The sequence below is a fragment of the Musa acuminata genome, chromosome BXJ2-7, assembly GCF_036884655.1.
Source record: "Musa acuminata AAA Group cultivar baxijiao chromosome BXJ2-7, Cavendish_Baxijiao_AAA, whole genome shotgun sequence".
Classification (NCBI taxonomy): Eukaryota; Viridiplantae; Streptophyta; class Magnoliopsida; order Zingiberales; family Musaceae; genus Musa; species Musa acuminata.
In genome coordinates, this window is record NC_088344.1 from 33,255,993 (window position 1) to 33,283,184 (window position 27,192).

The 27,192-nt window shown below is 40.8% G+C and overlaps 5 protein-coding genes across 5 annotated transcripts; 3 read left to right on the forward strand and 2 right to left on the reverse strand.

Moving 5' to 3' along the window:
* Window positions 1-2,855: 2,855 nt before the first annotated feature.
* LOC135617661 (pyrophosphate-energized vacuolar membrane proton pump-like) lies at window positions 2,856-7,469 on the forward strand. Its single transcript, XM_065118113.1, has 8 exons — window positions 2,856-3,219; window positions 4,438-5,012; window positions 5,094-5,473; window positions 5,555-5,641; window positions 5,733-6,063; window positions 6,351-6,761; window positions 6,847-6,906; window positions 6,997-7,469. The coding sequence occupies exons 1-8, from the start codon at window positions 2,967-2,969 to the stop codon at window positions 7,201-7,203; spliced, it is 2,304 nt and encodes a 767-aa protein (XP_064974185.1). The 5' UTR covers window positions 2,856-2,966; the 3' UTR covers window positions 7,204-7,469.
* Window positions 7,470-8,645: 1,176 nt separating this feature from the next.
* LOC135617662 (uncharacterized) lies at window positions 8,646-15,189 on the reverse strand. Its single transcript, XM_065118114.1, has 10 exons — window positions 14,781-15,189; window positions 13,356-13,421; window positions 12,393-12,573; window positions 11,702-11,898; window positions 10,651-10,701; window positions 10,465-10,556; window positions 9,630-9,748; window positions 9,434-9,528; window positions 9,199-9,303; window positions 8,646-9,060 (listed from the first exon to the last, which is right to left on the reverse strand). Exons 1-10 carry the CDS (start codon window positions 15,111-15,113, stop codon window positions 8,923-8,925), a joined length of 1,377 nt encoding a protein of 458 aa, XP_064974186.1. The 5' UTR covers window positions 15,114-15,189; the 3' UTR covers window positions 8,646-8,922.
* A 700-nt stretch (window positions 15,190-15,889) lies between these two features.
* On the forward strand, window positions 15,890-17,778 carry LOC135617663 (putative UPF0481 protein At3g02645). The gene is made up of 2 exons (XM_065118115.1): window positions 15,890-16,330; window positions 16,403-17,778. Exons 1-2 carry the CDS (start codon window positions 15,966-15,968, stop codon window positions 17,631-17,633), a joined length of 1,596 nt encoding a protein of 531 aa, XP_064974187.1. The 5' UTR covers window positions 15,890-15,965; the 3' UTR covers window positions 17,634-17,778.
* Window positions 17,779-17,960: 182 nt separating this feature from the next.
* Window positions 17,961-21,167, forward strand: LOC135617664 (small ribosomal subunit protein uS17). Its single transcript, XM_065118117.1, has 6 exons — window positions 17,961-18,124; window positions 18,636-18,676; window positions 18,755-18,855; window positions 20,010-20,154; window positions 20,224-20,313; window positions 20,867-21,167. Exons 1-6 carry the CDS (start codon window positions 18,113-18,115, stop codon window positions 20,958-20,960), a joined length of 483 nt encoding a protein of 160 aa, XP_064974189.1. The 5' UTR covers window positions 17,961-18,112; the 3' UTR covers window positions 20,961-21,167.
* Window positions 21,168-21,486: 319 nt separating this feature from the next.
* On the reverse strand, window positions 21,487-25,396 carry LOC135617665 (probable protein phosphatase 2C 27). Its single transcript, XM_065118118.1, has 4 exons — window positions 25,078-25,396; window positions 23,708-23,908; window positions 22,879-23,090; window positions 21,487-22,349 (listed from the first exon to the last, which is right to left on the reverse strand). Exons 1-4 carry the CDS (start codon window positions 25,177-25,179, stop codon window positions 21,788-21,790), a joined length of 1,077 nt encoding a protein of 358 aa, XP_064974190.1. The 5' UTR covers window positions 25,180-25,396; the 3' UTR covers window positions 21,487-21,787.
* Window positions 25,397-27,192: the final 1,796 nt, after the last annotated feature.

The window sequence follows — 27,192 nt, forward strand, 5'->3', positions numbered from 1 at the left end:
GATGTGGCGAACAAATGACGACGAAGCTTAAAGCTAAAGCAACGGCGAACATACGCATGGAACAAAGACGTAATAGTCTTTTCCTCTGTGTATATATATATATATATATATATATATATATATATATTATACGATCTCTGTCATAACAAGGAAGATGTGTGAGACATGTGTCAGATATATACTATACTTCCAACTTGGTTGACAATGACTTCGTCCAATCCCCACTCGCGATCCAACTCTAGAAACATCACCGCTGTCAAAGAAATGACATCACACCGATCGATTAGCTCGCAATCGTTCGTCGCTGAAGCCACGGCTTCCACTGCAGACGTCGACATCCCGTTCCTTTTGCTCCGTTGCTTTGGCGTGGTTTGTAGTGCATCTACTTCCGGTTTCATGTTTGCCTATGCTCGCCACAACGCTCGACAACAGTGATGGCATCGTTTGCTTCATCACTGCATCAACACACTGCACACAGAAACCATTGGCTGTGTCTTAAGTGGGGGAGTCTGCATGTGGGGGAGGCAAATGGTTTAATTCCACGGTCCCTATCGCCCATGCAAGTACAGTAGCGAGAGAGAGAGAGAGAGAGAATAAGCTTGCTTTTTCTTCATTCTTTCGATCAGTGGGGATCTTATTCATCTTGGAAGCATCATATCACATGCCATGAGAACACTTTTGTTTGATGCGCAGGCAGGTTTGTCTGCCAAACCATGATTCGGATTTCAAGGTTAAGCTGAGGAGGAGGAGGAGGAGGAGGAGGAGGAAGAGAAGATGATGTGTCATTTTCTCGAGCAACAACAGGATGAGCATCTCCCATCTCAAGCTCTGAGCCATGAGCTGTCAGCATGTGTAAGCTTCCTGCAACTGCTAATTAGCTATTGACTTTTCATGGATGAGATAGAAACCAAAACCTCAGGAGTTCTTGTTCTTGTCTTGATGCTCACGTATTCTTGAGCTCCATTGATGCCATGCACTGCATTAGGTTGATGTGCTGTCATAACTGGTAAAGCTCATCTCTTCCTTCACATATATATATGGTGTGAATAATATATGCCGATAAAGACCCTTTGATGATGACCAATAACCCAATCATCGCATGACATCTTATCTTCTTCATACACTAGCAATCTTTTTCTTTTTGCTATTTTTCTTGAGTGACAAATATGTTCTATCTTTATTGCAATCTTTGTTATGCTTCCATGTCATGCTACAAATTTCAGATTGCATAGATCCAAAATTTAATGCTGATTGTCTTATATTTAAATGTAATTTTGTATTATCAGCAGCCTATCTTGTGACTTTATCATGATATTAGAACTTGCAAGTCTATTAATCTTTCATTAGGCTCAATGCAGGTGCTAGTTAGGCCAAGTTGACCTATTTAGTTCTACCCCCACAAGGTCAACTCCAAATCTAATGTAGCTAGCTATATGATGCCATAACCTGACTTTTCTTGCTTTGACTTGACCTCCTCTTCCACTCTCTCTCTCCCAAAATCTAGAGTTGATCTTGATCTACTCATCAAACCAATCCAATCTCTTTGTAAATAACACATCATCCCTGGTAGCTTTCATGGATGACTTAGTCGACCTAAACAACCTTCTCCACCCCCTTTGCCGTTGACTATCTGGAAGGGATGACTCTTCAGGTCAACCTTCTATTCTTGAACGATTAGTTGCGTCTTTAACACCCTTTTGTATTAATCATCGGCCTTATCAGTCAAACAACACGACTCGACTCGGATTATAAATCACATATCCGACTCATATCTGCATCGAACGCAATCCATTGACACGCTTGCTTGATGGTGTTCTTCATGGAGTGCAAGTATACCAAACACCTATAGCTTTGGCACGTTGACCGAGGTCAAATGAAGTTGATGGCGCATTGATAGAAGCATATATTGATCTTTTTCTCCAATGTTTTTCCCATTTTGAAAATACAAGAAAAATGGGGGGATTGATGAGAAAAAAAAAAAAGGAATTTGCGTAAATAAATATATTGTTTAAATAAAAATGGACTAAAATAGAAAAAGCAATTTCGAGCGATTAAACGTTTCCGACACACATTTACCATTCTACCCGCTTCCCTACCAGCCTGGTTTTGGGGACCACCACCGCCTCGTGAGTGGTGAGATGAAGACGTAAGTTGGGTGGAGAAGTCCTCGATATCTCTGACGCAACCAAAAGCGAGCGCACGCCGCCCGATGAAGAACGGACGGCCGAACTTGCACGCGCGCTCCCTTGCCTCCATCATCACCGTCCATCCTCATCGTCGCGTTCGTGGCCCGTCTCACGGCGCCGGACACGACTCGGCTCTATCCGGCGCCGCATCATCTCCCGACCCGAAAGATCCGACGGCCGACATCGACTCGGCACCTGCCACCAACCCGATCGGCACACGTTGGAGCTTCGTGGTAACGCGTGTCGCCTCTGCTCGATCAAACGGCTCGGACACGAAACCCGCGACGCATAAAACAAGAACGACTTTATCCCTTTTTCAGATACACCCCTGTCAAAGTCGGTATTTTCAGTTTCGAAGACCATATCGTTGCACTCGATCTCCGCTGTCTTTTTCCTCTCCCTTTCCTCGCCTTAAGAATCGTGACAACTGTTACGTGCCACTTGTACGCTGATCAGAAAGGACAAGTGGCTCACTGCATGCGACGAATCGGCCTTTACATGCCGTAACGTAACGGTTTCGGAGGGTTGTGTTGGGTCGGATATACCGGTATGTGTTATGAACATGGACATAGTTTCAAAGACACCCCTCGTTAAGTTTGGTTTTCTCATCAACCCCCTTCCTCCATCGTTTGATCTCCGGCGTCTTCTATATAAGGCCTGGCAGGCGCCCGGTATGTGAGTCACCGTATACCCTCGTACCTGTCTCTCGTCGTCGGTCACTTCCTTCACCGACGTCGCCACCGCCAGCTGCCGCTTGACTTCACGTGACAGGAACCGCCAATGGGGGCGGCGATGCTGACGGGCGTGATAACGGAGATCTTGATCCCGGTGGCTGCCGTCATCGGGATCGCCTTCGCGCTGCTCCAGTGGATGCTGGTGTCGGCCGTGAAGCTCTCGCCGGAGAGGCAGACGCCCGCGGGGGGTAACAAGAAGAACGGGTTCGCCGCCGACTTCCTCATCGAGGAGGAGGAGGGGCTCAACGATCACAACGTCGTGGTGAAGTGCGCCGAGATCCAGAACGCCATCTCCGAAGGTTCGTCCCCGTCTTGAGCTTACCTACTCTGCTATCTTCCTATTTGCTAGTAGTCTGTCCGAAAAATCATTGCTTTCATGGGGGGTAATAATAAAAGTCCGATTTTTAAGGGGAAACAAAAGGGCCTTTAATTCGATTTGTTGTCTCTTCCGAATTCTTTACTTGACTTATTGTGACTTTTTTATGCCGAATTTCCTCTTTTTTTGGGCCAACTACGGACATAGATTTTGTGTTGCTTGGAGGTTAGCTTGAGGACTGAAGCAGTGATGCAACGAGTTCCTTTTCTTGTTCTTTGTAACAGAGTAATAGATATCATCTGGTATTCTGATTGTTTTGGTATCCTTCACTTCATTTTCTTCTATGTGGAGACTGCTTTTACTGCGGCCATCTAATCTTGCTATATGAGTATGCTTGCTTGTATTTGGTTGTTAGAAGCGTGCTTTGTTTACCATGAATATGATCTGACAACTCTTTTGCGTGTGGGTCTTGAAAAGGCTTATAGTACAACCTGAAACTGTTTTGGACGAGTACCGAAATAGTTTCTTATGTTTTGATTCACTTGGCTTCACTCTGTTTTGTGATTCTTACTATTGTGTATATAGTTTCTCATGTATGAGAGACTAAGGTAGAAGCAGTTGGAGAGAAAGTTAGAAGTAGGCATGGGATTTAGCAGCGTCTTCAATTAGATGCATGTCACCTGTGCTTGTGTGCAATAGTCTTATCACCCTTTTCAAGCAGTGTTCATCTCTGTACTAATAAGATGCAAGTCACCTGTGTTCTGTAGCCTGAACTCTGTTTCTAAATTTGCTGCTTCTGACTACTTGTCAATGACAACATTCGAGGAAGGTTTAAATTGATTAATTTTATGATCCATGGTTTGCTAAATCTCGATCTGTCAATTCCATTAGCATGGTAGATATCTTGGCCTTTGTCTAAGTGTTTTGTGGTTCTTGAAACTATTTTGGGCATTTAGGGGTAAGAACTTATGATAGCATCTCATATAATGAATGAAGATTATGCGGAATTGTTGATTGCGGACATTTTACTGCATAAAGTGACTATGTTCAAAATTCGGATAAACTGAGTCAATTCTTTTGTATTATTTGCTTCTTTTGTTGTTTCTTTTTGCCTCATTTTACTCGATTCACCAACTAAGATTTTGCTAACTTTGGACTCGTTAAATAGGTAGCTGACATGTTTCCTCATGCTTGTCGGCAGGAGCAACTTCCTTCCTTTTCACTGAATACCAGTATGTTGGAGTCTTCATGGCTGTTTTCGCGGTGCTGATCTTCCTCTTTCTTGGATCCGTGGAAGGCTTTAGTACAAAAAGCCAGCCATGCACCTATAGCAAGGATAAGTACTGCAAGCCAGCACTTGCAAATGCCGTCTTTAGCACTGTGTCGTTTTTGCTTGGTGCTATCACCTCTGTGGTGTCTGGATTTCTTGGGATGAAAATTGCAACATACGCCAATGCAAGAACAACTTTGGAGGCAAGGAAGGGTGTTGGAAAAGCATTTATCACTGCGTTCAGGTCCGGTGCAGTCATGGGCTTCTTGCTGGCTGCAAATGGCCTTTTGGTGCTTTACATTGCAATCAACCTATTCAAGTTGTACTATGGCGATGACTGGGAAGGCCTTTTTGAAGCCATCACTGGTTATGGTCTTGGTGGCTCCTCCATGGCTCTTTTCGGAAGAGTAGGTGGTGGTATCTACACAAAGGCAGCTGATGTTGGTGCTGATCTGGTTGGTAAGGTTGAGAGGAACATCCCTGAAGATGACCCTCGAAACCCAGCTGTAAGTTCTGCATCCAAAGCTTGTTATCGGTGACCTTCTATTGTTTTCTGCCCTAACTAATCATCTAAATGCGAATTACAGGTGATAGCTGACAATGTTGGAGATAATGTCGGAGATATTGCAGGGATGGGATCTGATCTTTTCGGCTCGTATGCTGAGTCCTCATGTGCTGCCTTGGTCGTCGCCTCAATTTCTTCCTTTGGAATTAACCATGACTTCACTGCTATGTGCTATCCCCTGCTTATTAGCTCCATGGGTATCATTGTTTGTCTGATCACTACACTTTTTGCTACTGACTTTTTCGAAATAAAGGCGGTGAAAGATATCGAGCCTGCACTTAAGAGGCAGCTCATAATCTCCACTGCTCTTATGACTGTTGGTATCGGAATCGTCAGCTGGATAGCTCTCCCATCTTCCTTCACAATCTTTAATTTTGGTGAGCAAAAGAAAGTGAAGAACTGGTGAGTAGTATACAAACTCGGTCGCTTATTAGAGTAGTAGGGTTTTAAGCAACACCTTACCTCATGTAGTTGAATTGCTAGGGAGCTGTTCTTCTGTGTTGCAATTGGATTATGGGCTGGTTTGGTTATCGGGTTTGTCACTGAATATTTCACAAGCAATGCGTACAGGTTAGGAACACTTTCTAATATTATTCCTTCCATGGATTGTATCAAACTGCGATAGGTTGTCGGCTCTCTTCTTACACTGTCCTTTTTGCAGCCCTGTGCAAGATGTTGCTAACTCATGCCGAACTGGTGCTGCCACTAATGTCATCTTTGGGCTTGCTTTGGGATACAAATCTGTCATCATCCCCATTTTTGCTATCGCAGTTAGCATTTTTGTGAGTTTTAGTCTTGCCGCCATGTATGGCATTGCAGTTGCTGCTCTTGGCATGTTGAGCACCATTGCGACTGGGCTGGCGATCGATGCTTATGGTCCCATCAGTGACAATGCTGGAGGCATTGCTGAGATGGCCGGAATGAGCCACAGGATTCGGGAGAGAACCGATGCGCTGGATGCCGCAGGCAATACTACCGCAGCCATCGGAAAGGTGTCGTTAGCTTTACATAATTCGGTTCAATTATGTTATCATATCTACTTAGAAAGGCAACTTATGTTATGGAGGTAGCGAGCAAAACTGTTATGAAATCATCATGCCAAACTCAAAATGATGCTTTCTGGTTTGTTTGTTGATTATTACCTGGCATTCATAATGATTTGAATGCTTTCTCTTTGTTATGCTTTTCTTGATTTATGTATGCTTTGATCTAATCATGTATCTTGCTAGAATGTAGTTTATGAATCTTAGGCTTATATATATCTAACCTGCCCTCTTAGGGGTTTGCCATCGGTTCTGCTGCGTTGGTGTCGCTTGCGCTCTTTGGTGCCTTTGTGAGTAGAGCCGCAATCTCCACAGTGGATGTTCTCACACCAAAAGTCTTCATTGGGTTAATCGTTGGTGCAATGCTGCCTTACTGGTTCTCAGCCATGACCATGAAGAGCGTCGGTAGAGCAGCCTTGGAGATGGTCGAGGAAGTCCGCAGACAGTTCAACAGCATCCCGGGGCTCATGGAGGGTACTGCCAAGCCCGATTATGCAACCTGTGTTAAGATCTCCACAGATGCTTCCATCAAGGAGATGATTCCTCCTGGTGCTCTGGTGATGCTCACCCCCCTAATTGTCGGGACCTTCTTCGGTGTCGAGACCCTATCTGGGGTTCTTGCCGGTGCCCTTGTTTCTGGAGTTCAGGTATGTGGAAAGTAGCTAGCATAATGTTTTCATTATGAGAATCTTGTGCGTATCGTGTCGATAATTGTTCTTGTTTGTTAAACAGATTGCTATCTCTGCATCAAACACTGGCGGTGCATGGGACAATGCAAAGAAGTATATCGAGGTAATTTTATTGATATCTTCTCATCTTGATGATGTTCTTCCGTCCGAACACAAACGCAACCATTGTTGATGTCAATAATGTATCATTCAGGCCGGTGCATCAGAGCACGCGAGGGCACTTGGCCCTAAAGGTTCCGATGCCCACAAGGCTGCAGTGATCGGCGATACCATCGGGGATCCTCTAAAGGACACATCGGGGCCGTCGCTCAACATCCTCATCAAGCTGATGGCGGTAGAGTCGCTCGTGTTCGCACCATTCTTTGCGGCTCACGGCGGCCTCCTCTTCAAGATCCTCTGAGACGGGAGGGGGAGGACCGAGAGTGGGAAGGAGGCACCACCACGAGCTCCACTTCCACCTCCATGTTCTTCTGCTACTGATGCCAAACCTCTGTCACCCTGTCAACTGTTTGGCCTACCCAGTTTTCCGTCTTTATGGTTAGTTCGTGTTGTAGTTCCATGCAAGTCGGCACCTGCAAAGCCCCATCGTGGACTTTGGAGCCAAGCAAGCTTTTCTTGTACTCGGTGATGATGATAATGGTGTTGACAGTTTTCTTTTCTTTTAAATGGTGATGATAGTTTTCTGCTGGCCATAGCTATAGGGAGTTGGGTGTCTAATGTCATCATCATACATGATGCAGCCCAAGATTTGAAATTAAGATTAATTGATATTATTAATCATCATACAAAGCATACGTGATTGATTTCGTAAAGGTCAAAAAAGAAAACTCAAAGCCTACAAAATTTGCTTGAGTAATTATGTTATTGTTTTCTCACCTTATTAGGTGTTCGGATCACATCCAACCCGTATTTATATCCCCAACTCGTATCGAGCTTTGGATTTGTATCCAAGTCATATTCGACCTGTATCGTGAAAAATAAGAAGAAAAAAAAAAAGGGGGTATCGTGAAAAATAAGAAAAAAAAAAAAAGGGTATCATAATGAAGGAAAAAAGCTCAATCTGTATCCGTCGTCGTATTCGACTCATATTGAGCCTTGGTTCGATTAAGATCAGATCGGTACCAAAGCGAAGGAAAAAATAATGGTTTGCATATGAGTCGTATTCGACTCATATTGAGCCTTGGTTCGATTAAGATCGGATCGGTACCAAAACGAAGGAAAAAATAAAAAAAGATGAGAAGACGATAGAGAAGAAAAATAAGAAGAAAAAAAAGAAAGGGTACCATAATGAAGGAAAAAAGCTCAATCTGTATCCGTCGAGTCTTGGTTTGCATCTGAGTCGTATTCGACTCATATTGAGCCTTGGTTCGATTAAGATCGGATCGGTACCAAAGTGACGGAAAAAATAAAAACAAGAAGAGAAGACGATAGAGAAGAAAAATAAGAAAGGATACCATAACGAAGGAAAAAAGCTCAATCTGTATCCGTCGAGTCGACTCATATTGAGCCTTGGTTCGATTAAGATTGGATCGGTACTACAGTGAAGGGGAAAAAAAAGAAGAGAAGATGATGGAAAAAAAATCCGAAGAAAAAAAAGAAAAGAAAAAGAAAAGGTACCATAGTGAAGGGAAAAAAAAAAGAAGAGAAGAGAAAAAAAAATTCAAAGAAAAAAATAAAGAAAATAAAAGGAGAAGAGAATGAAACAAAAAGAAGAAAGAGAGAGAGAGAGATTACTATTGACATGAAAGAGATATATAACATACATTACACAATTTTACCAAAAAATATTGATGACAATTTTGCATAATTATCCAAGAATCAATCGCATGTAAAAACTCTTAGTAAGGATAATGTTATAGTGTACTCTAAATCTCTTAGTAATAGGGCATCACAAGAACACAGTCACTTTTAAGCTGTCATCAGCATCAACTATATGGTAAGGATAATGTATCATGTCCATTGTCGTGGGTGATAAACATATTATCTCAAGATCAACAAAGAAAAAGGAAAAAAAAAACTTGTAACTCGATTGATCTCTGGGACGACAAAATTCAGAGGTGAAATGGAAGAATAATGCATTACCTCGATGAGGTATGGACCTTCCACTGGGGAAATATCATCACAGCAAACAGCTCTTGAACCCCTTTTCCAACTCCTCAGCATTTAGATTCTTTCCTATAAATACGATCTTATTGACCCTGGGTTCTTCTGCGCCCCACAATCTATCGGGGGAACCCTGGAAAATGTCATGAACACCCTGTCGAATGGGAAATGCCACGTCAAATTCAGTTGCAATTTTCCGAGCCTCTACAACTTGTGCTTATGGTAACTTTAAGAGAAAGTTAATTACATTAGTATTTAACAAACAATCAACCAGAGAATTATCCGAACACACCTGAAACACAAATCGCTCGGGCATGCCATCAACAGACAGGAGACCTTTCATTCGATAGATGTCATCGCTACGTTCAATCAACAATGTTCCCAACCACATATTTGCCTGCAGAAGGTGTTGTATAATGTTATAACTTTTAAACACTCCAACAAAAAATAACAATATATATTTCAATTTCTTGGTAACTATCACTGTTTTGTATAAGGCATCAGAAGAATGGAAACCGGAAGCAGACCTTGTTAAGATCCAGGTTCCCTTCACAGACAATGCTCACAGATGAGACACCAGGATCATGGGTGTGATCATGAGCATGAGAATGAGAATGATGCTCTGCAATCGATGATCGAGAGTACCTTTTAGATAACTGCAGTGTACTTCATAAACATAGATCATCTTTAGAGTAGTCCCAAGTTGACAGTTGCACAACGTACCATGTTCATGGTCATGCTCATCATGGTGGTGATGATCATGGTGATGATGATGATGATCATGATCATGATCATGATCATGGTCTTCAGTGGAAGCTTCAGCATTTACAACGCTCTCAATCCTGAAAAGGTGACAGAAAAATATGGGATTATCTCACAAGCAGGTACTAAAAGATCAGATAACCATCTACCAGATCATCATGTTCTCACATCAAAAATGAGAAATAAAGTATAAAAGTAATCTACTTAATGTTCACACTAACATCACATTCGAAGACATGAACACAAGCACATACAAGAAAGATGCATGTACATATACATCACATATAATCTTAAAAATGACTAGTTTATTAAGATCGCAAGCAGAAACAATAAATGGAAAGAGAGGATTGGTCTTCGTTTCTGCTTACATAATGGATCTTGAAGAGGAACTAAGCCATAAATTTAACAATCAGCTTAAAATGGTACAGTACCAAAAATGAAGGTTGGCATCTAACAAACTTGTAGATTCCAATAATAGTTTCAGAAATTGGGAATACAATTAAAAAACCTTTTCTTTGTCAAACATCTCTGTGCTCTTCTATATATAAAGATGATAACCAAGTTGCATTTACAATAATTAATTCAATTGCAGGTCATTCAAACTCCAAGTTCCAATGAGAAAAGCAAGTGTCCAAATATCTACATGCAGAAAAGTCCAACATGCACAAATATATACTATGGTAAACACCAACCACCAGACAAAAATATAAAGTTAGTCAAACCGGTGATCATCTTCACTTTATTAAGTCATACTCAATCTAAGTAACTCGAAAGAAGATAAGAGAAGGACAAGAACCTCTCCAGATCAAATCCACCAACCCCAAGAACATAATCCAAATCAACTTTTCCGTATTCTGCTCGCTTTAAATAGGCCATGCTATTAATGTTCTGCATTCAAGAATGTTAATATCATGAACCACATGAAGTCTCTGAAAGAGTATATATCAGTAGTTATACAAGGTACCAAGTTATAAGGCTTAACCTTTATCCGCTGAATCAGTGAGGATACGTCAGACTCCCCAACAAGATCAATCTACAATCATACAGAGAAAATTTAGTTTCATAATCAGCAAGTTTACAGCATTTATGAAAGAAAGTAAATGAGTTATGCACCAGATATGTTACCCTAAAATTGAGCTGTGAGAAGAAGTTAGAATGAGCTGGTAACAGTATCACTATGTATCCACTAGGCTAACAAGATAAAAAATGGCTCTAATGCAAAACAACTGTTAAGTAACTTGGACCCAAAGAAATAACCCGAATTATGACATAGTCACAATGATATGCTTACTAATTCTTATTTTTCCATTGAAATCAGCATTTAAATCATGATTATTGGCATAGATTTACATGGTATACACTTAATCAAATCAGGCAATCATTTACAGAGTCAGTAAACATGCAAGCAAAATTATTAACCAGAAGGCTAGAAGCCTAGAACCATGATTTCCACATTAAAAAAAAAGGATCATTGTATTAATTTTCAAATACCATGATATATATTTGCAATGACGGATTGCTGAACTATGCATGTATCAAGAGGACTTTATTCAAGTGAAAAATTATTTATACCTAAATGGAAATATTAAAATTTTAGTCTCCAATAAAAAAGATATGTATTGTCTCAATAAACAATATTTTGGTTACCAGTTTTGCCTCAAAATTTTTGTTAGAAGGCAATTCTTGACGCCGCCATGAGGTTGTTCCTTTGTGACCTAGGTGACTAAGGTTCAGTCACAAAAACCACCTTCTGCTTACAGGATAAAGTTGTATGTACAACCCCACAACTTGTGCACTGGGCTGCCCTTTGGTTTTGCCTCAAAATTTATTTGTTGTTAGTGGTCACCTTTCTAGAACAGAGCATCTAAATCTATCTTGTGAATCAAACTCATAATTTGAGTTGAATAACACTAAACAAAAACAGGAGAACAAACACACATTGAATAGATGCAAGGGTTTCAAAGAGTTGATGCCAACTGAACCCATTTGGACATCCAAGGGTAGGTAAGTTTAGTAACTAATGACATATTTACCTTGTTCACTATTATTCTATCGGCATAAGCGATCTGCTCAACTGCCTCATTGACTACTCCTCTGGGCTTCTTCTCATCCAAATGAAAACCTGCATGCTTTGCATCTACCAATGTAACAACACCATCCAACTTGACATCATTAAAAATCTGATCCTCTGCATAAAATGTCTGGATTATAGGAGCTGGATTTGCCAAACCTGCAAAGGAATAAATAGCAAGGTGAGGCAATATAAATCAGAAAAAGGAGGGTCTACAGTTTTTAATTTGATCTGCATAAACTAGATTTCTGTAAAAGCAAAAAAGAGCTATCCAAATATATATTCGAACGACATGACACTGACGAATAAACCCAATTATGTGGTAGATGATATTTAAAAAGAATGCTCCTCTTAGGTGAAGCTTCCCTACCCTTTAAATGAACCTACCTTGCTCTATTGATCCATGAGAGCAAGAATAATCTAGCCCTTGCACATTATACACAAACAAAAATAAACTACAAATGCATGATACCTGATGATCAGAAAACTTAACATAGGAACATGTAGCCTAATCTGGTAATGTCAAGTTCTACAGAAACATATTGCATATGGACCATTTCATGCACAAGGAGCAGGACGAATGAGTAGATCTAAGTTATAACTCTGTTATAAATAATCCTAAGAATGTTCCATTGCAAGAATTTTATGCATACCTGTAGTTTCTATTACAATATGGTCAAAATTTCCCTTTTTCTTTGAAACCAATTCACTGATCATGCGAACTAGATCACCCCTAACAGTGCAGCAAAGACAACCATTATTGAGCATAATTATATCTTCAGCCCCGGCAGCTTTTGCAGCAACCAATGATCCATCAATATCAACTTCTCCATACTGTAAAAGTAACAAAGAACTTAGCAGCAAAGATGGTATTTTACAAAGAAAAAATGCCAATAGATAGAATCTTAAAAATTATGACCCTATCATCAAAAGATCAAAATCCTGGACTGTTAATTAGATTTGATTTAACAAAACTAGTGGAACCATTTTCCAAGTTATTTACCATGTTTCAGAGGAGTGAACTAAGATCTTTCTTGTTCCGACAACTTAAAAACAAACAAACAGCAACTAAAACTTTCACATGCAATAGGATGTCTGAAGCATCGGAGAAACTATAGCCAATATTCTAGTCACCTATGTCAACAATAAAAAACAGTTTAAATCTGAAAAAATGGTTCAATTTTGCCCAATCTCCTTATGTTCATATATCCTATCCTTCCCCAAATGTTAATGATAGTATCTTGAGAAAATGTAATGGTATTTACTTTCTTTTTTTTTTTTCCTAATTGTCAAGGTTCCAGTAAACTAGTAAAGGCAATCATAGACAAGGACAGCAACATTTCAGAACAAAAGCAAACGCCACAACTTCAGTAACTAAACAAACCATGATCAGTTATGTGATTGTGCATCTTATTGAGAAACAAAACTTTTCTAGTGAATTGAGAAACAAAACATTCAGCATCAAAGAACAGTATGCATAGAGAAACTGCAAATGAAGAACAAAATGAAAATGAATTATCAGAAATTCCTAGTACCGTACAACCATATTAAGTTGTTCAATGGGTTGCTGACAAATTGCATGATCATATAGGCTACTGAAGAACTATCTGACATACCTCATTCTCAATAACAGCGATGCGCTTTCCATGATCAGCAGTCAATATATGGTTTAGCAAAGTTGTCTGTCAATGGAAAACATGGTCTAATCAAGTTACATGGAGCATCAAATACATCTATGTAGCAATTAATTAACTAAAGACATTGATCAAAATAATATCATATTATTTAGTTGGCATATTTTTACTGGGTTCTTAGATTAGCAATGCATTCAGTCAATTAGTTAAGGTGCTTGATCATATTATTTAGTTGGCATTCATCAATTACAAGCACCTTTTGTAATTTTTGAAATGAATTTTAGACTTTAGATAAAAGCAAAGAATCAGCAAACAAACAATTAGCAGTTTTCACAGTTTCAGCAACACAAAATACAATTGGTGTGTGAGAGTAATATTCGGACAGAAGCCTCAGATTTTTTATCAGATGAAGTATCATTCTTGGCAACAAAACTTAGTTCCTCATATTCAACGCATAATGTTAAGATTGAAACTGGATCATAGGAAATGTCAGATTATTTCAAGAACAAAGGTGATTGATGAACAAGAAAAGGTCTGCTGAATTCATCCTCTATGAATAAAGAATAAATAAAAAATCTTGAGGCAGCCAAAATACAATGTCCAAACAGGCAACAAAGACTCCTTTCTTATTTAAAGATTGTTATGCAAACAGGCCCACCAGAATTTGGATAAGATACCTAAACAGCCTTTTTTGCTACTCTGGTAGACTAGTACCAAGTTAAAATAAGATATAAGGCATGCTTTCCCTGAAAATGGATGCCATGGATTTCAAAGTGACTATGGTGCTATCAGATTAATTACTCTTCCTCCCATCATTCCAATTATGCCAAGGGGTCTCTAAAGTGTAAATTAAAAAATGCAGTCTTAAATAAAACCAGAACACTTAGCTCTTATTTGGACAGGAAGTTACTATCCAGGCTGGATCCTTTGTAAAACAGTATATGCACATGTTATTGGCGGGTAGAGAAAATGAGGAGTCAGACAAATCAACCTATACATCTTACTATTATTGCTTTGCCAACACACCATTCCTCCTCATGCAAGGGCAAACTTTAAGATGCAGAAAGAACACCTTATGAAACGGATGCAATTAAACGAATCCAAAGTAGAAGAATAACAATATAAATAGACACTGGATTAGAAAAAAATGCTTATGTAATCTAATACAGGAGAGAGTGCAAAATCCCAAAGGATTAGGGAGAAACCAGGTACAAGAAAAAAAGCATATCTAAGCTACCTCCACCAGCTTCTACAATCTTTATTCTACTAACATCGTCAAGACAGGATTTTTCTGTTGCTAAGCGTAGAAAGGGTGGCAGGGAGGAATCTTTTTTGTGTGACTTCAACAAACATAGAAGCATCCGCGAGCACAGGGGGTAACTGATAGCAAAGCCCTCGACACGTTACCTTCCCGGAGCCAAGGAACCCAGTTATAATGGTGGCAGGGATGCGGTCGTCCGGCGGAATCTTCGTCAGGAGGTCGGATCCCTCGTCCGTTGCGGCTGCAGAGGCAGCGAAGCGTCGGGCGTGTGCCCGCGATCGTGTCGAGATCGCGAGCCGTCCGGGGCCGGCCACAACCGCCGGCTTCGCCCCAACGGCGTATGCCCGGGCACAGATGGACACAGGTGTCCGCCGACGAGCGACCGCGAGAATCGAAGCCCGAAGGTTGAAGGCGACGGCGGTGTGCCGCCTCGCGAGGCCGAAGAAGGCCGTGGCCAAGTCCGATGAAACCGCCGCCATGGCTGCGAGAGGGTGAGATAGCGCGCTCTCTTATCTGACCTCCTCGGCGCCTCCCCCCACAACAGTGTGCGTCTTATGGACAAAATCCGCCCCGATATCAAGATTTTTGTTCTCCTTGTCGGATCTGGCAACTGAACAATCGAATCCGACCTGTTCGATCAACCCGAATCCGTTGCTCCCCCAAAACAGTATCGAGTTTCGTTGACACAATCCGCCCCGATATCGAAATTTTCACTCCTGTTGTCGGATCCGGCAATAGAACAACTGGATCCGATCGTTCATGAATTAGTGTATCAAGTTTGACTCAAATAGTCAAAATATCCACTAAAAATTTGTGCATATAGGAATAGAAATATTCCAATTTACTATACGAAATTAAGCGCTTCAAAAAACAAATAATATCATTATAATGAATTATCTTTTTCTCCCTATTTGAGGGTGAATCAGCCATGCTTATCTCAAGGGCTGACGGGGCCTCTTAAGGACCTGAGGTACGTCGGATCGGTTCGCGTCCACGCACACCTCGAAAGAAACATGGGTGTTTCTCTTCGCTGTGCGGTTCTCTGCAGCCTGGCCTGGCCTTCATCGTGGAAATGGCCCGAAACAGAGCTTGAAGATGACTCCCCATGTCTCCTTCATGACTTTGCTCATCATCACAGCACAGATTCTTCATTCTGTTGGGCCGAGAACAAAGCATCGAAGTCACTACACAGAACCGATTCCATGTCAACAAAAGCAATACCCGCTTTGATCGATGGTAAGTGCGAGAACGCTAATCTCGCAGTGCCATCTTCCCCTTTAAGTACAATCTGTGCAGCGAAGACATCATCGGTTGTTGGTGGAGGAACGTCCATGGAAGCTTCTCAGGAGGCGTCTGCTTCGTTTGGTAACCGGAGCCACTGTGACGAGGTCCGATGGGTGCTGCACGTCAAGCGCACTCTCGAAACCATGACCGAGGAGGACTACTCGCGAGGCCCTGTCTCCATCTTCGGCGTGCCTAAGAGCTTCCTCTCCGTCAAGCCGGAAGCGTACATCCCACAGATCGTCGCGCTTGGCCCGTACCACCACTGGGATCGCCAGCTCTACCAGATGGAGCACTACAAGCTCGCCGCCACCAAAAGAATCCAAAACCAGCTCCAGCTCCACGGCTTCACGTTCGAACAAATCGTCGACTACTGCGTGTTGAAGGAGCACGCCATTCGATCCTGCTACCACAGGTTAGCCTCGTCCCTACTTTTCGATTCGACATTCTTCGGTCTCGCGTTCTGAACTCCCAAGCTTATGTTCAGGCACATCGATCTCCATGTGGATACCTTAGCATGGATGATGGCGATCGATGCCTCGTTCTTGCTCGAGTTTCTTCGCAACTTCTCCTGTGAGAAGGGTCCATCGATGTCGCAGACGACGGACTTGATGGGGATCAAGATGGCTTGCAACTCGATCTTGAGAGACGTCGTGATGCTGGAGAATCAGATCCCACTCTTCCTAATTCGGAAGATGCTGTGCTTCCAGCGCTCCTCAAGTCAAGCTGCGGAGGATGAGCTCTCCATGATGTTGGTCAGGTTCCTGAAGGCGGTTTCTCCTTTCACGGCCACGCAGAGCCTCGCAAGGATCGTCCAAGTCAAGCGATACGCGCACTTGCTGCAGCTGCTCTACTGCATCATCGTCGCCAACGCCAAAGATATGTGCAGCAGCAGCAACATCAACAACGAGATAGAGTGTGTGATCGATGCGCCTGAATCGAACAACGAGCAGAATAAAGTCGATTCGCAATACTCGACGCAGCTTTTTGACTCGGTCTGGAGTTCGGCGTCCGCCCTACACATCATGAATCTGCTCATAGTGAAGCCCATCGAGTTCCTGTTGAAGGTCCCATGGCCTGTCGTGACTGCCGTATTCAGAGGGGTGAGGAGGTCCTACAGCCCCATTCGCTGTGAACCATTGTTGGCCGAAGAGATCGAGATCCCATCCGTCACCGAGCTCATCAAAAGCGGCGTCAAGTTCGCGGCCACCGAAGGAGACTTGAGGACGATCGAGTTCGACACGAAGACCGCCACGTTCTACTTGCCGACCATGCTTTTCGACGCTAATTCCGAGGTCGTGCTGAGGAACCTGGTAGCATACGAGACGGCGGCGGAGCCGGGTCCGCTGGTCTTCACTCGCTACACCGAGCTGGTGAACGGGATCATCGACACCAAGGAGGACGTGCGGCTGCTGAGACGATCCGGGGTCGTCCAGCACTGGATGAAGAACGACGAGGAGGTGGCGAAGCTGTGGAACGGGATGAGCAGGTCGGCGAGGCCGACCAAGGTGGACTTCCTCGACAAGGTGATCTCCGACGTGAACGGCTACTACAATAGCAGGTGGAGCGTCAGGGCTCGGCGGTTCATCAAGAACTACGTGACCGGCTCGTGGCAGGTGCTGACGTTCCTGGCCGCCATCTTGCTCCTGTTGCTGACCTGCGTCGACGCCTTCTGCTCCGTCTTCCTCTGCAGCTCGCTCTGGTCGAGCCTCGTGTGAAGAGTCAAAGCGAGAAGAACCATTGCCTAATGTGTCTTCTTTTGCACTCGGTCTCGTTTACAGAACAGGAAACACAATCGAGGAGCAAAGAGATGATCTGTTCAATTAATTTAGCAACTAAATTAAAAGAATTTAAATCGTGTTACTAAGTAAGAATGATTTATTTTTAATTATTTTACCTCTAATCTGAATTAGGCCGAAACTAATATATATATACACACACGGCACCCCGAAAATTTTCATGGGTAAAGAATAGTCGTTGCTAGTCGATCAATTGCAGCACTAATCTTGATGGTGGCCAAAGCGTGATGGACGCAGATGGTGCTCTGCAGTGGATGTGCTGTAGGGTCGAAGAGCTCGACCGTCTTTCGACCCGCCACCGTACATAAAGTGTTAGGGTTGGCGACCGGACTAGCCGAGGCAATACAGTCGATCTGCTGCGGCGCTTGATTTGATTGAAGTCACATTGCTCCTCGATCATGGCGGAACAGGTTGGCGCGAATCTCCTTTGGTTTCTTTTCTCCAAGTACTTGTTTTGCCCCTTGCTGTTGTATGTTTTGGATTTTAACGCCTGGAGCTGTTCCGTGACGATTCGAAGTCCTTTTTTTGGTTTTTGGTACAAGAAGGCCGAGAGGGATCAAATTCCAATTTTGGAGTTTGGGGAACCCTAATTAAATGCTAAGCGAGGTTCTTGGGCCGAGACGGTAGAACATTAGTTGGTAGAGTTTGCAGTCCTTGATACACTTTCGTTGAGGAATAATCGCTTGTTATCTAATGTAAAGTCTGATAAAGTCTATGTTTAAACTTTGTAAATCATGTATTTGCCATGGTTGACGATCAGAATGAGTCCATTTGACGTTGTAAGTTTCCAGATGAAATTGGTTTCATTTGGCATTTGTTGATTACAAAATCATGCTTTTTTTATTTAGGGACTATTGCATATTGGGAGTGATGTCCCTTTCTGACTAGCTGCTTCTTGTGCTTCAATTGAATCTTGTGCAGACTGAAAAGGCATTCCTTAAGCAGCCAAAGGTGTTTCTTTGGTAAGCCAGTTATTTCTTAATGTCATAAGCTTTTTGTTTTGTTAGATTTTAGGATCATTGATATAGTGGACAATACAGCTCGAAGAAATCTGGAAAGGGGAAGAGGCCTGGCAAAGGTGGCAACAGATTTTGGAAAAGCATTGGACTTGGATTCAAGACCCCAAGAGAAGCCATTGAAGGTGGGAGATCTAATTTCTCTGTCTCGTTTTAGCTTCTTCATATTTATTAGTTTGGGTCTCTTTTTGATGGATAATTCATCCCTTTAAAAATGCAATTTTCTTGGTCATTTACTAAGTATCTTGCTAATTATCTTCCGAGTTATGGCTGTGCTAGGAAATATCAAGCAAACAATTGACTTGGAAACTAAGTGATCTAACACAGATTTTTTGTAGTGTTAGTTGATCAAGTCATGATTTTAATTTTGCATAAGTTTGTTTCTCTTAAATCCTCCATGTTAATAATTTTGGGAATTATAATCTATTGGTTTCATTCACTTTGATTTGTTGTTAATACTCCAATGTTTATAGTTATTTTTGTTTTATCTATCATTCTCCAATGGTTCACATCTTTTTCTGGATAGCTTCACTTTTTTTTCCTAACGACACTTGACAAGATATTTTAGGTAGTTTGAGTTTGATATCATGTAAATAATTTGAAATTGATATTCTGTACTGGATTTTTCTTCGATGCCCATGGTTATAATCAAGGTTTCAAACTTCGGTTGGACTGATATACACTGTATTTACCGGTCAGACTAAATACCAGTACAAAAATGTATATCTTGATACTGACACACTATTGTTCATTTTTTACTTTTATAATTTTATTCAATGGTATTGGATGATAGAGGTTGATATACTGCTCAATGTACCGGTATTCTGCATGTCCAATACTAGTATGCTATCTGTTTTGTCTCAATGGATTAGCAGCATTTGGGTTTCAATTTTTGGTTTTGTTCATTAGTTATGTTGATTTAGAACTTTACTTACTGGCATATGTATATATCTGTATGTGTTCTCTCTATTAAGACAATCACATCAAATGTGTTGTTGTTTATGATGTAAATAATATATAGACTTGTCTTGTACATCACATTTCATACTTGCAAACTTAAGTGTGTCCTTCATTTTACCAATATTTATGTTTTATTCTAAGGAAATAAAACGCAGTCACAGATAATTTTTTCATCTTTCTTTATATCTGTTGGAAGCTGATAGTTGTAATATCTTGTGTGATACTAGTTTCTCCTTGATGATTCAGTTGTTTGCTTCAGCATGATTTAAGTTATAGAACACACTGATGCCAACGTGAAAGAATTGTGTGTTTGCTGCAGGGACTTATATTGATAAGAAATGCCCATTCACTGGAAATGTGTCAATTAGGGGCCGCATATTAGCTGGTACATGCCACAGTGCCAAGATGAACAGAACCATTATTGTACGCAGAAACTATCTTCACTATGTGAAGAAATATCAAAGGCATGTGATACCTTTTTTGCTGTTTATGTTTCTTAGTGGGGATCTAATTTAAATTGTTTCTTCTGTTAGGTATGAGAAGAGGCACTCAAATATACCTGCACATATTTCTCCCTGCTTCCGTGTGAAGGAAGGTGACCATGTTATCATAGGCCAGTGCAGGTGAGCTTGTTTCTCAACTAGACATACTAACTTAGGTGGAATGCAGGCTTAGTTGTTTTTCCTATTAAAATGCCATGTCATTGGTCTCCGTCAGATTCAGCCTTCACAAAGCACTTTGGGCTGGAATCCTTTTGCTGTTTAATGAGTTGTGGTGTGGAACTTTTTATATAATTACTCAATTGTAATTTTTTACCGAGGAGGAAAAAAGGTTGATTGGTAAGTTAACCCATAGAAAATGAGACACAATGGACACCCTTCTCGGTTGCACTTTGCTCACTAACCCGTCTATGTCACTTCTCTCATGGATCAAACCTTGGCACCTGAAGCATATGGATACCAGGGCATAAGCTGTTAGTATTGCAAGAAATTCTATCGTCAAATTAAAGACTTACATTCAGTCATTTTGTGGTATAAAATTTTGGAACAAAGTACTGCACGTCCATTTTCTAGCGTATTAGGCTTTGGGATTAGAACATATGTTAAGTTATTCTGCACACACAAACTTGAGACAATCAATGAATTGAAATATTGATAATTTCATCCTTCTGTACAGGCCCCTGGCAAAGACTGTGACGTTCAATGTGTTGAAAGTCATTCCAGCTGGATCAACAAGCGGAGGTGGGAAGAAGGCTTTTGCAGCAGTTTGAAGTGTGAGGGTCTCAGGCATTTTGGAGGACTAAGAGGCTGGATTTATAAAGATTTCTACATGGGATGCATTAAAATGTTTTAAGAATCCTCTATTAGGTTATCTTGGTTCAGTTCAATAACTATTTTATTTCAAGCTTTTTGCTGTTACCATGGATGCATGATTGTTTATACTTCTTTGAACAATTCAAAATTCTTAATTCTGATCAGATGACAGCGTTCCTTGTGTGAATCAAATGGCCTTATGATGGATGTCTGAAATACCTGTTTACAAAATGTTGGTTTAGATATCAGAAAGGAAAAAAAGGAGTGTTCTCAGTGATTGGATTCTCCAGTAGACACTCTGCCACTCTCAATCAGCTGTAAATTATTACTATTATTATTAGAATAAATGTGACATTTTCATATGACTAACTATTCACTGTCAAAATCGTCTGCGCCACAGCTGAATCATCTTCAAACACATCACTAGCAGAAACCATCTTAAAGGAAGAAAAAGGAGCAAAAATTATTGTCCAAGGAGAAGACTGAGCAGAAGAAGCAGAACGTGTATTTGACATGAGCTATTGAGGTGTCAGTCCTTTACCCTTGTCCTCATTCTTGCATATGGTAATTGATTACAGACACTTTACATTCATGCAACTTCAAGTATCATTAATTCCTTGGGCATATTTCTACGACAACGATGAGACTTGGTATAACAATAAAGTTGTTCTTCCGCTCATTTGCAAACTCTTTTAAGAACTAATTTTACCATTAATATAAACTATATTACCAACATACGAACACAGCCTGAGACTCAGAATGCGAAGGCCAATACCGTCATGGATTAACCTTCTAAAATGCTTCTGAGATAGTGCAGCCCTTCTGCAGAGATGCTTCTGTGCACTCTTGTCCTCTGAATCTTTGTCTTTGAAGGCAACTCCAAATGGAAGCATACCATCACAGCAGTCAGATTGTCCGTGGCACCTCGCCGTAATGCCTCCTGGACCAGCTCTTTGCAGCACAGTTTCACGTCGTTGTGTTCCCGGAGCTGCCTGCGTGCAAAGTCGACCGCATTCTGACTCGTGAAAACCTCCCATATCCCGTCGCTGCATATGATCAAGAACTCGTCTTCTTTTGTTAAGGTCACCATCTTGAGCTCCGGTTCGGCACTCAACGGTCCACCAGGCTCACCAATCTCTTTCATGCCTTGGAGATGCCAATCACCTAGAGCTCGGGTAACCTCGAGCTGGTCGTTCAAGTAGCCATAGTTGATGCTGCCGCCAAGAGATTTCACGCGTGTCTGTTCGTTGATGCAGCAAGGCCTGTGATCCTTGGACATCTCCACTGCCGTCCCGAGCCGGGAAAGCACTGCTCGGCAGTCCCCAGCATTAGCAACTAATAGAGATCTGTGATGAACAGTCATTTGCACAAATAAGTATAACAACAATGGCAATAAAAGCTAAAACGTAACAATCAAATATACCAGAGAGAATTGATGAAAAACAATAGGATAGGATGAGAAAAGAGCTCTGAGATAAAAAGCGAGACCATAAATGCATAAGAAACAGAAAAGAATACTAAGTGGTTTCAGAGCCCAAGATTCTCGGAACAATACCAGGTTCCCTTTGTTGGTGCAGAACTCATCATTTCTTTTAACATGTGAATCATATTAAGCGATATTTTCCTCACCTTATCTTATAAGGCAAATTTGTTCTAATGATGTAAAAAGGACCTTATTATGTATTATTCTACTTATAAGGGAAGAAATAGGTTTATAGGACATTCAAAGAACTAATATAAAACAGTATGTCCGAGTTACTGCAAATGCACTTCTAAACAATGCAACAAATTCAAGCATACAAAAGCGATAAAACTGAATCTCTCGGTCAAATCCATCAACATTTGTAAATCCAATTCAGTGATTAGGAAACACACCTCCCAAATATCATCGCAGTGAGTGCAGTGGTGCCAGAAGACAGTGAGGATTCAAGATCACACGTCCTTGCAAATTGAGTGTCGGTTCGCTTAAATGACCTTGTGACTACCTTCTCGAGCTCAAGAGGGAAATCAGCATCTTCCACAATGACCCTAGGTAAATTATCACGGACAAAATGTGCAGCACCTTGTCCTCCATGTCCATCAAAAACCTAAAACTCAGAAAGATGAAGGATGGTGCCAAAATAAATAGCATCTTCATGGAAATTGTGTTGTAATAAGCAAAAGAAAGGAGCATCAACGTTTATCATAATTGTAATTTCCTGCCAATATTTATTTGGCTTAAGTTTCTTTTCAGTTACATGAGCATAACAAATTTTATTTTGAATAATCATGTAAATTAAAATCAAGCTTTAGAACCCAATCATTCAAATAAATCCATTCAAAGATGGCATCAGTCTCTCAAAATTTTTTGGCGACCTATACATAGTCGATATGGTTCATGCCAATGCATTAATTCCAGCATGGTTGTCATCTGACTCGAAGCACCTTCCACTGCTTTCCCTAGATCCTATCAGTATCAGATCACTGTTTAGATACTTTTCCTGCATTACAATTGAACTTTCAAGTCCGTAGGCATCGTCGAACTATGAATAAAACTGACTTAATATAATATGAACTTCTTCCTCAAACATAATTGAACCCTTATTTATGGGCAATAGCAAGCTCCACATCGTTTGCCTCAAAAACATTTGGTTTACCATTCCTATTCTGTATTTGCATAGTACATGCATAAGAAAGAAAATAAATGTGATTAGCAAGGACTTACTCCATAGAAAGAAATGACACTCTCATCGGTAGAATGATATCCAAACTTCTTAGCTAGGTCGGATATGCACACATGAGTATCTTCCATGCGATCACGACCGCCAATATCAGACCACTCTCCTGATCGGATGACTGGGACAAAATCCACAGACTCTTTTAGCCCGCTGTTCACGGTGGTTGAATTCTCGCATATTCTCTCCATCTGCCAACATATTAGCATGGGCAAGCCATAATCAGCAAAGAAGAAAAATCATTAGTAGTGCATGCCACGGAAATCTGATCAGCAAGTGGTAATCATCTATCTTTGTGTTGACAAACCTTAACATATTGTTTACTTAGAACCTGTAAAACCTTCTGAATGCATAAGAAAGAATAGAATTCTAGAAAATAACAAAACTAAATACAAAGTAGAAAATAGAATAAGTAGCTTAATTAAGAAGGAAAAGAAAAGAAACAGCAAGCACATGTTGACTACGTCGTGAAGTATGTGGTTCAGCGAAAATTTAATGACACATTTTGTCAAGCAAATATGGGCATTTCTTGTTATTCTCGTCTCATTTCCGTTCCTTTGACATAAAGTACTCATCAGATTTCTATTCAACTCATCATTTAGAAAAGGGAAAAAGAAGGAAGCAGCCTTAGAATCAGTCTCAGCAGAAACCACCTGCGGATAAAGATTCTCTGCCAAGATCCAAGAGTCAGATTAGTATTGGATGCTCATCCTAATAGCTGATGGCTTTCATCAAACAGGCAGCCCTTTCATGAAATTCTAGTAAATAACTAAAAGCAGGAAAAGCAGGAAACCTCGAGAAGAATAAAAGGCTTGAGCAACAGATCCATTTAAACTTTTGTCTGCCAATGTTGCAGAGTCATGGAAAAGCACAACGCAAACCCAAATTTGTTTACAGAACTAATCAGATACTTAACCAAGAATTTTGCTTGCCACACAATCATCATGGAGTTTAGATTTCATATGGGCATATGAAACACTACTACCTAATAGTCTAACCTTTCATCACAGAGGAGTGGAGCAGAACACACAATCATCTCTCCTTTAGTACAGCCATGGAACACCATCAACCCCAAAGACAACAAGCCACCAGCCAAAAAATAACGGCACAACCCACCATGGTGATCAAGATGCATTTACCAGACAAGAAAAGCCATCTAAAGACGATTTCGACAGATTTATGTTCATCAAAGTTCAAAACTTCCAAAGAAACAAGATCGTCCACAATCTAGAATCCAATCGAACAACCAGATCACCACCAAAACATAGACTCACATGGAGTAATCTATCCTAGACAGCCAATGATCTACCATCTCTGACCGAGAAAAAAGCCAAGAAAGGCAAGCACTTGGAGATCTTACACAGGGATTTTCGGAATCAGGGCTCCTCTCGGTCTGGTTCTCGGAGAACTCCAATCCTTCACAACTCTCACCCTCCTCAACCTGGTTCTTGTCGACGCACATGGTGGTTGCAGCAGGAATTATTGGAGACAGGACTTGTTGGGCGTTTTGACAGCTTCAGTCAAGAGGAATCAGAGAAAGATCCGCGGAAGGGAAAAGAAAAGAATGGGGGAGGAAGGCCGGAGGGGGAAGCAGAGGAAGGAAGAAAGGCAGGAGAAGATTCCGAGGATGCCGAAGCGGTCGGTGGGATTTAAGGGGGGAGAAGAAGCGTGTGGCGTTCCTTTCCCTTAGTGTGGGTCGAGTAGATTTACCGGTGTCAGATCTTTCTTGCTTTCCTTATTAGCCGCAACTTTTCACATTTTCTAGAACACTTTTTTAATTTAAAAATATTTTAATTATTCCTTAAAATCTTTTACCTATCACAGTGATTTAATATGTTACAGTAATTTTATATAATAAAATATTATTAACCTTAATTAAATTAAATATGATATTTTTTTAATAATATTTATTTTTTTTAATAATAAAAAAAATTAAAAAATAGTTAAAAATTGATTAAAAATGAGCGAAAATTTTAACAAAATGTTATTTGAAATAAAATAAAAAAATTTTGAAAAATATTTAAAATATATTTTGATATTTTCGAGGGAAATCAATCTTTCCTAAAGGAAAAAAGGGAAAGGAAAAGGGGGGAAGATTTGACGGCTCATTAGGTGGATGCTGGGCCTGCCACGTGTCGGCAGCGGATCTTTAGGCTTCTCTTGGTCGGGGACACGTTTCCCACAACGTTAACTTTTCTCTCAACGGTAATTGGAGATTTATTTCAGCAACACTTTCATCTCTCTGAAAGATTTTTTTTTTCTTTTTGCTCTAAAAATACATGTGGATTTATTGTTTAATTTTTTATAAATATAAAATATTATTTTTTTATGATGTAAAATAATAACTCAAGAAAAAGAAAAATGTGATGGAATAAATATTACAGAAAAATCTCTCTTTTATTATTGTGTTCGAAATATATCACAGGATGACTGCACCCAATCTTCTCTCTTTGTTTCAGTTTGGATCTTATCATCTCAGGAAGACTCGGCGTTGACTCGTGATGAGGTGATTAATATCATTAATGAGAAAGGAAACTTCATGAATTCAGATCACAAGTCAGCGTATAGGGAACTGAAACAAATGTTGTCTTTCCGAATCAGGTGGGCTCTTCATAGCACTTCTCATGCTCATCCTGAGACGACAGTCTTCCATCGTCTCCAGGTGAAATGGTCAAGATGAAGCTTCAGGGTTGTCACTATGGCAAGCATCACAAGCAGTTCCAGTCACAGCTTGGTTTCTGCTCAACCCTAGGATTTGGACCAGTGAGGCCACACCTTAACATTGCTGCACATCACTAAGGACAAGAGTCTCAGATTCTTTTAGATTGCCTCGACATAGTACCAAAAGAACAGCCAAGCCAAGAAATGGTTTTGTATGACTGTCGTCCTTCATCATTGGGGGTAATCTTCAGGAAAAGGAAAGGCTCAAAGGATTTGTTTGAACTTCCACATAATTGGCAACACAAGTGACCACAAATAATGGAATCTTCCACATAAAACAACACAATCAGAGTTACCGAGTGCATGAAAACTCCAAAGCAATGGTAAAGATAAAGAACATTTAGTTGAAGATCTATCAGAGCACAACAAAGTGGCTATAGGTTCTTCTAATAAAATAGTGTGTGGTGGGTGACTGAAGCAACAGCTGAACAACAAGAAATGGCACTTGCTGAGGTGGCCACAAGACTAAAATGTTGTATGAGTGAGAAAGAAGGGACTTGTAAGAGCATAAACCCCATAGTTCCTTTTTCTTGTATGTGTAGAAGTTGAGTGGAACATTCGTACATATATGTGGCTAATGAAGTTGGCTGATATCCCTTTTTTTACACAACAAATGTGGATTGATAGTGATTGACACATAGAGGGAACATGTAATTACCATTGACTTCTTCTATAAGAAACTGAAAATGGTGAGGGGATTAGGTGGGTGTTTCAATGGTCAACCAAACTAAATTAGGAATAATCTACAAGTCCA

What these genes read in the sequence shown, in the direction of transcription:
- LOC135617661 (XM_065118113.1), top strand. Translation starts at nt 2,967, where the DNA reads ATGGGGGCGGCGATGCTGACGGGCGTGATAACGGAGATCTTGATCCCG. An exon ending in ATGACCCTCGAAACCCAGCT is followed by an intron (nt 5,013 to 5,093) that starts GTAAGTTCTGCA and finishes TGCGAATTACAG; the next exon opens with GTGATAGCTGACAATGTTGG. An exon ending in CAAAAGAAAGTGAAGAACTG is followed by an intron (nt 5,474 to 5,554) that starts GTGAGTAGTATA and finishes TTGAATTGCTAG; the next exon opens with GGAGCTGTTCTTCTGTGTTG.
- LOC135617664 (XM_065118117.1), top strand. An exon ending in TATGTGAAGAAATATCAAAG is followed by an intron (nt 20,155 to 20,223) that starts GCATGTGATACC and finishes TTCTTCTGTTAG; the next exon opens with GTATGAGAAGAGGCACTCAA. An exon ending in GTTATCATAGGCCAGTGCAG is followed by an intron (nt 20,314 to 20,866) that starts GTGAGCTTGTTT and finishes CCTTCTGTACAG; the next exon opens with GCCCCTGGCAAAGACTGTGA.
- LOC135617662 (XM_065118114.1), bottom strand. Translation starts at nt 15,113, where the DNA reads ATGGCGGCGGTTTCATCGGACTTGGCCACGGCCTTCTTCGGCCTCGCG. An exon ending in TATTGTAATAGAAACTACAG is followed by an intron (nt 11,899 to 12,392) that starts GTATGCATAAAA and finishes ATTCCTTTGCAG; the next exon opens with GTTTGGCAAATCCAGCTCCT. An exon ending in GGTGGATTTGATCTGGAGAG is followed by an intron (nt 9,749 to 10,464) that starts GTTCTTGTCCTT and finishes TCACCTTTTCAG; the next exon opens with GATTGAGAGCGTTGTAAATG.
- LOC135617663 (XM_065118115.1), top strand. Translation starts at nt 15,966, where the DNA reads ATGGAAGCTTCTCAGGAGGCGTCTGCTTCGTTTGGTAACCGGAGCCAC. An exon ending in ATTCGATCCTGCTACCACAG is followed by an intron (nt 16,331 to 16,402) that starts GTTAGCCTCGTC and finishes GCTTATGTTCAG; the next exon opens with GCACATCGATCTCCATGTGG.
- LOC135617665 (XM_065118118.1), bottom strand. Translation starts at nt 25,179, where the DNA reads ATGTGCGTCGACAAGAACCAGGTTGAGGAGGGTGAGAGTTGTGAAGGA. An exon ending in GTGTCATTTCTTTCTATGGA is followed by an intron (nt 23,091 to 23,707) that starts GTAAGTCCTTGC and finishes TCTGAGTTTTAG; the next exon opens with GTTTTTGATGGACATGGAGG. An exon ending in ACTGCGATGATATTTGGGAG is followed by an intron (nt 22,350 to 22,878) that starts GTGTGTTTCCTA and finishes TGTTCATCACAG; the next exon opens with ATCTCTATTAGTTGCTAATG.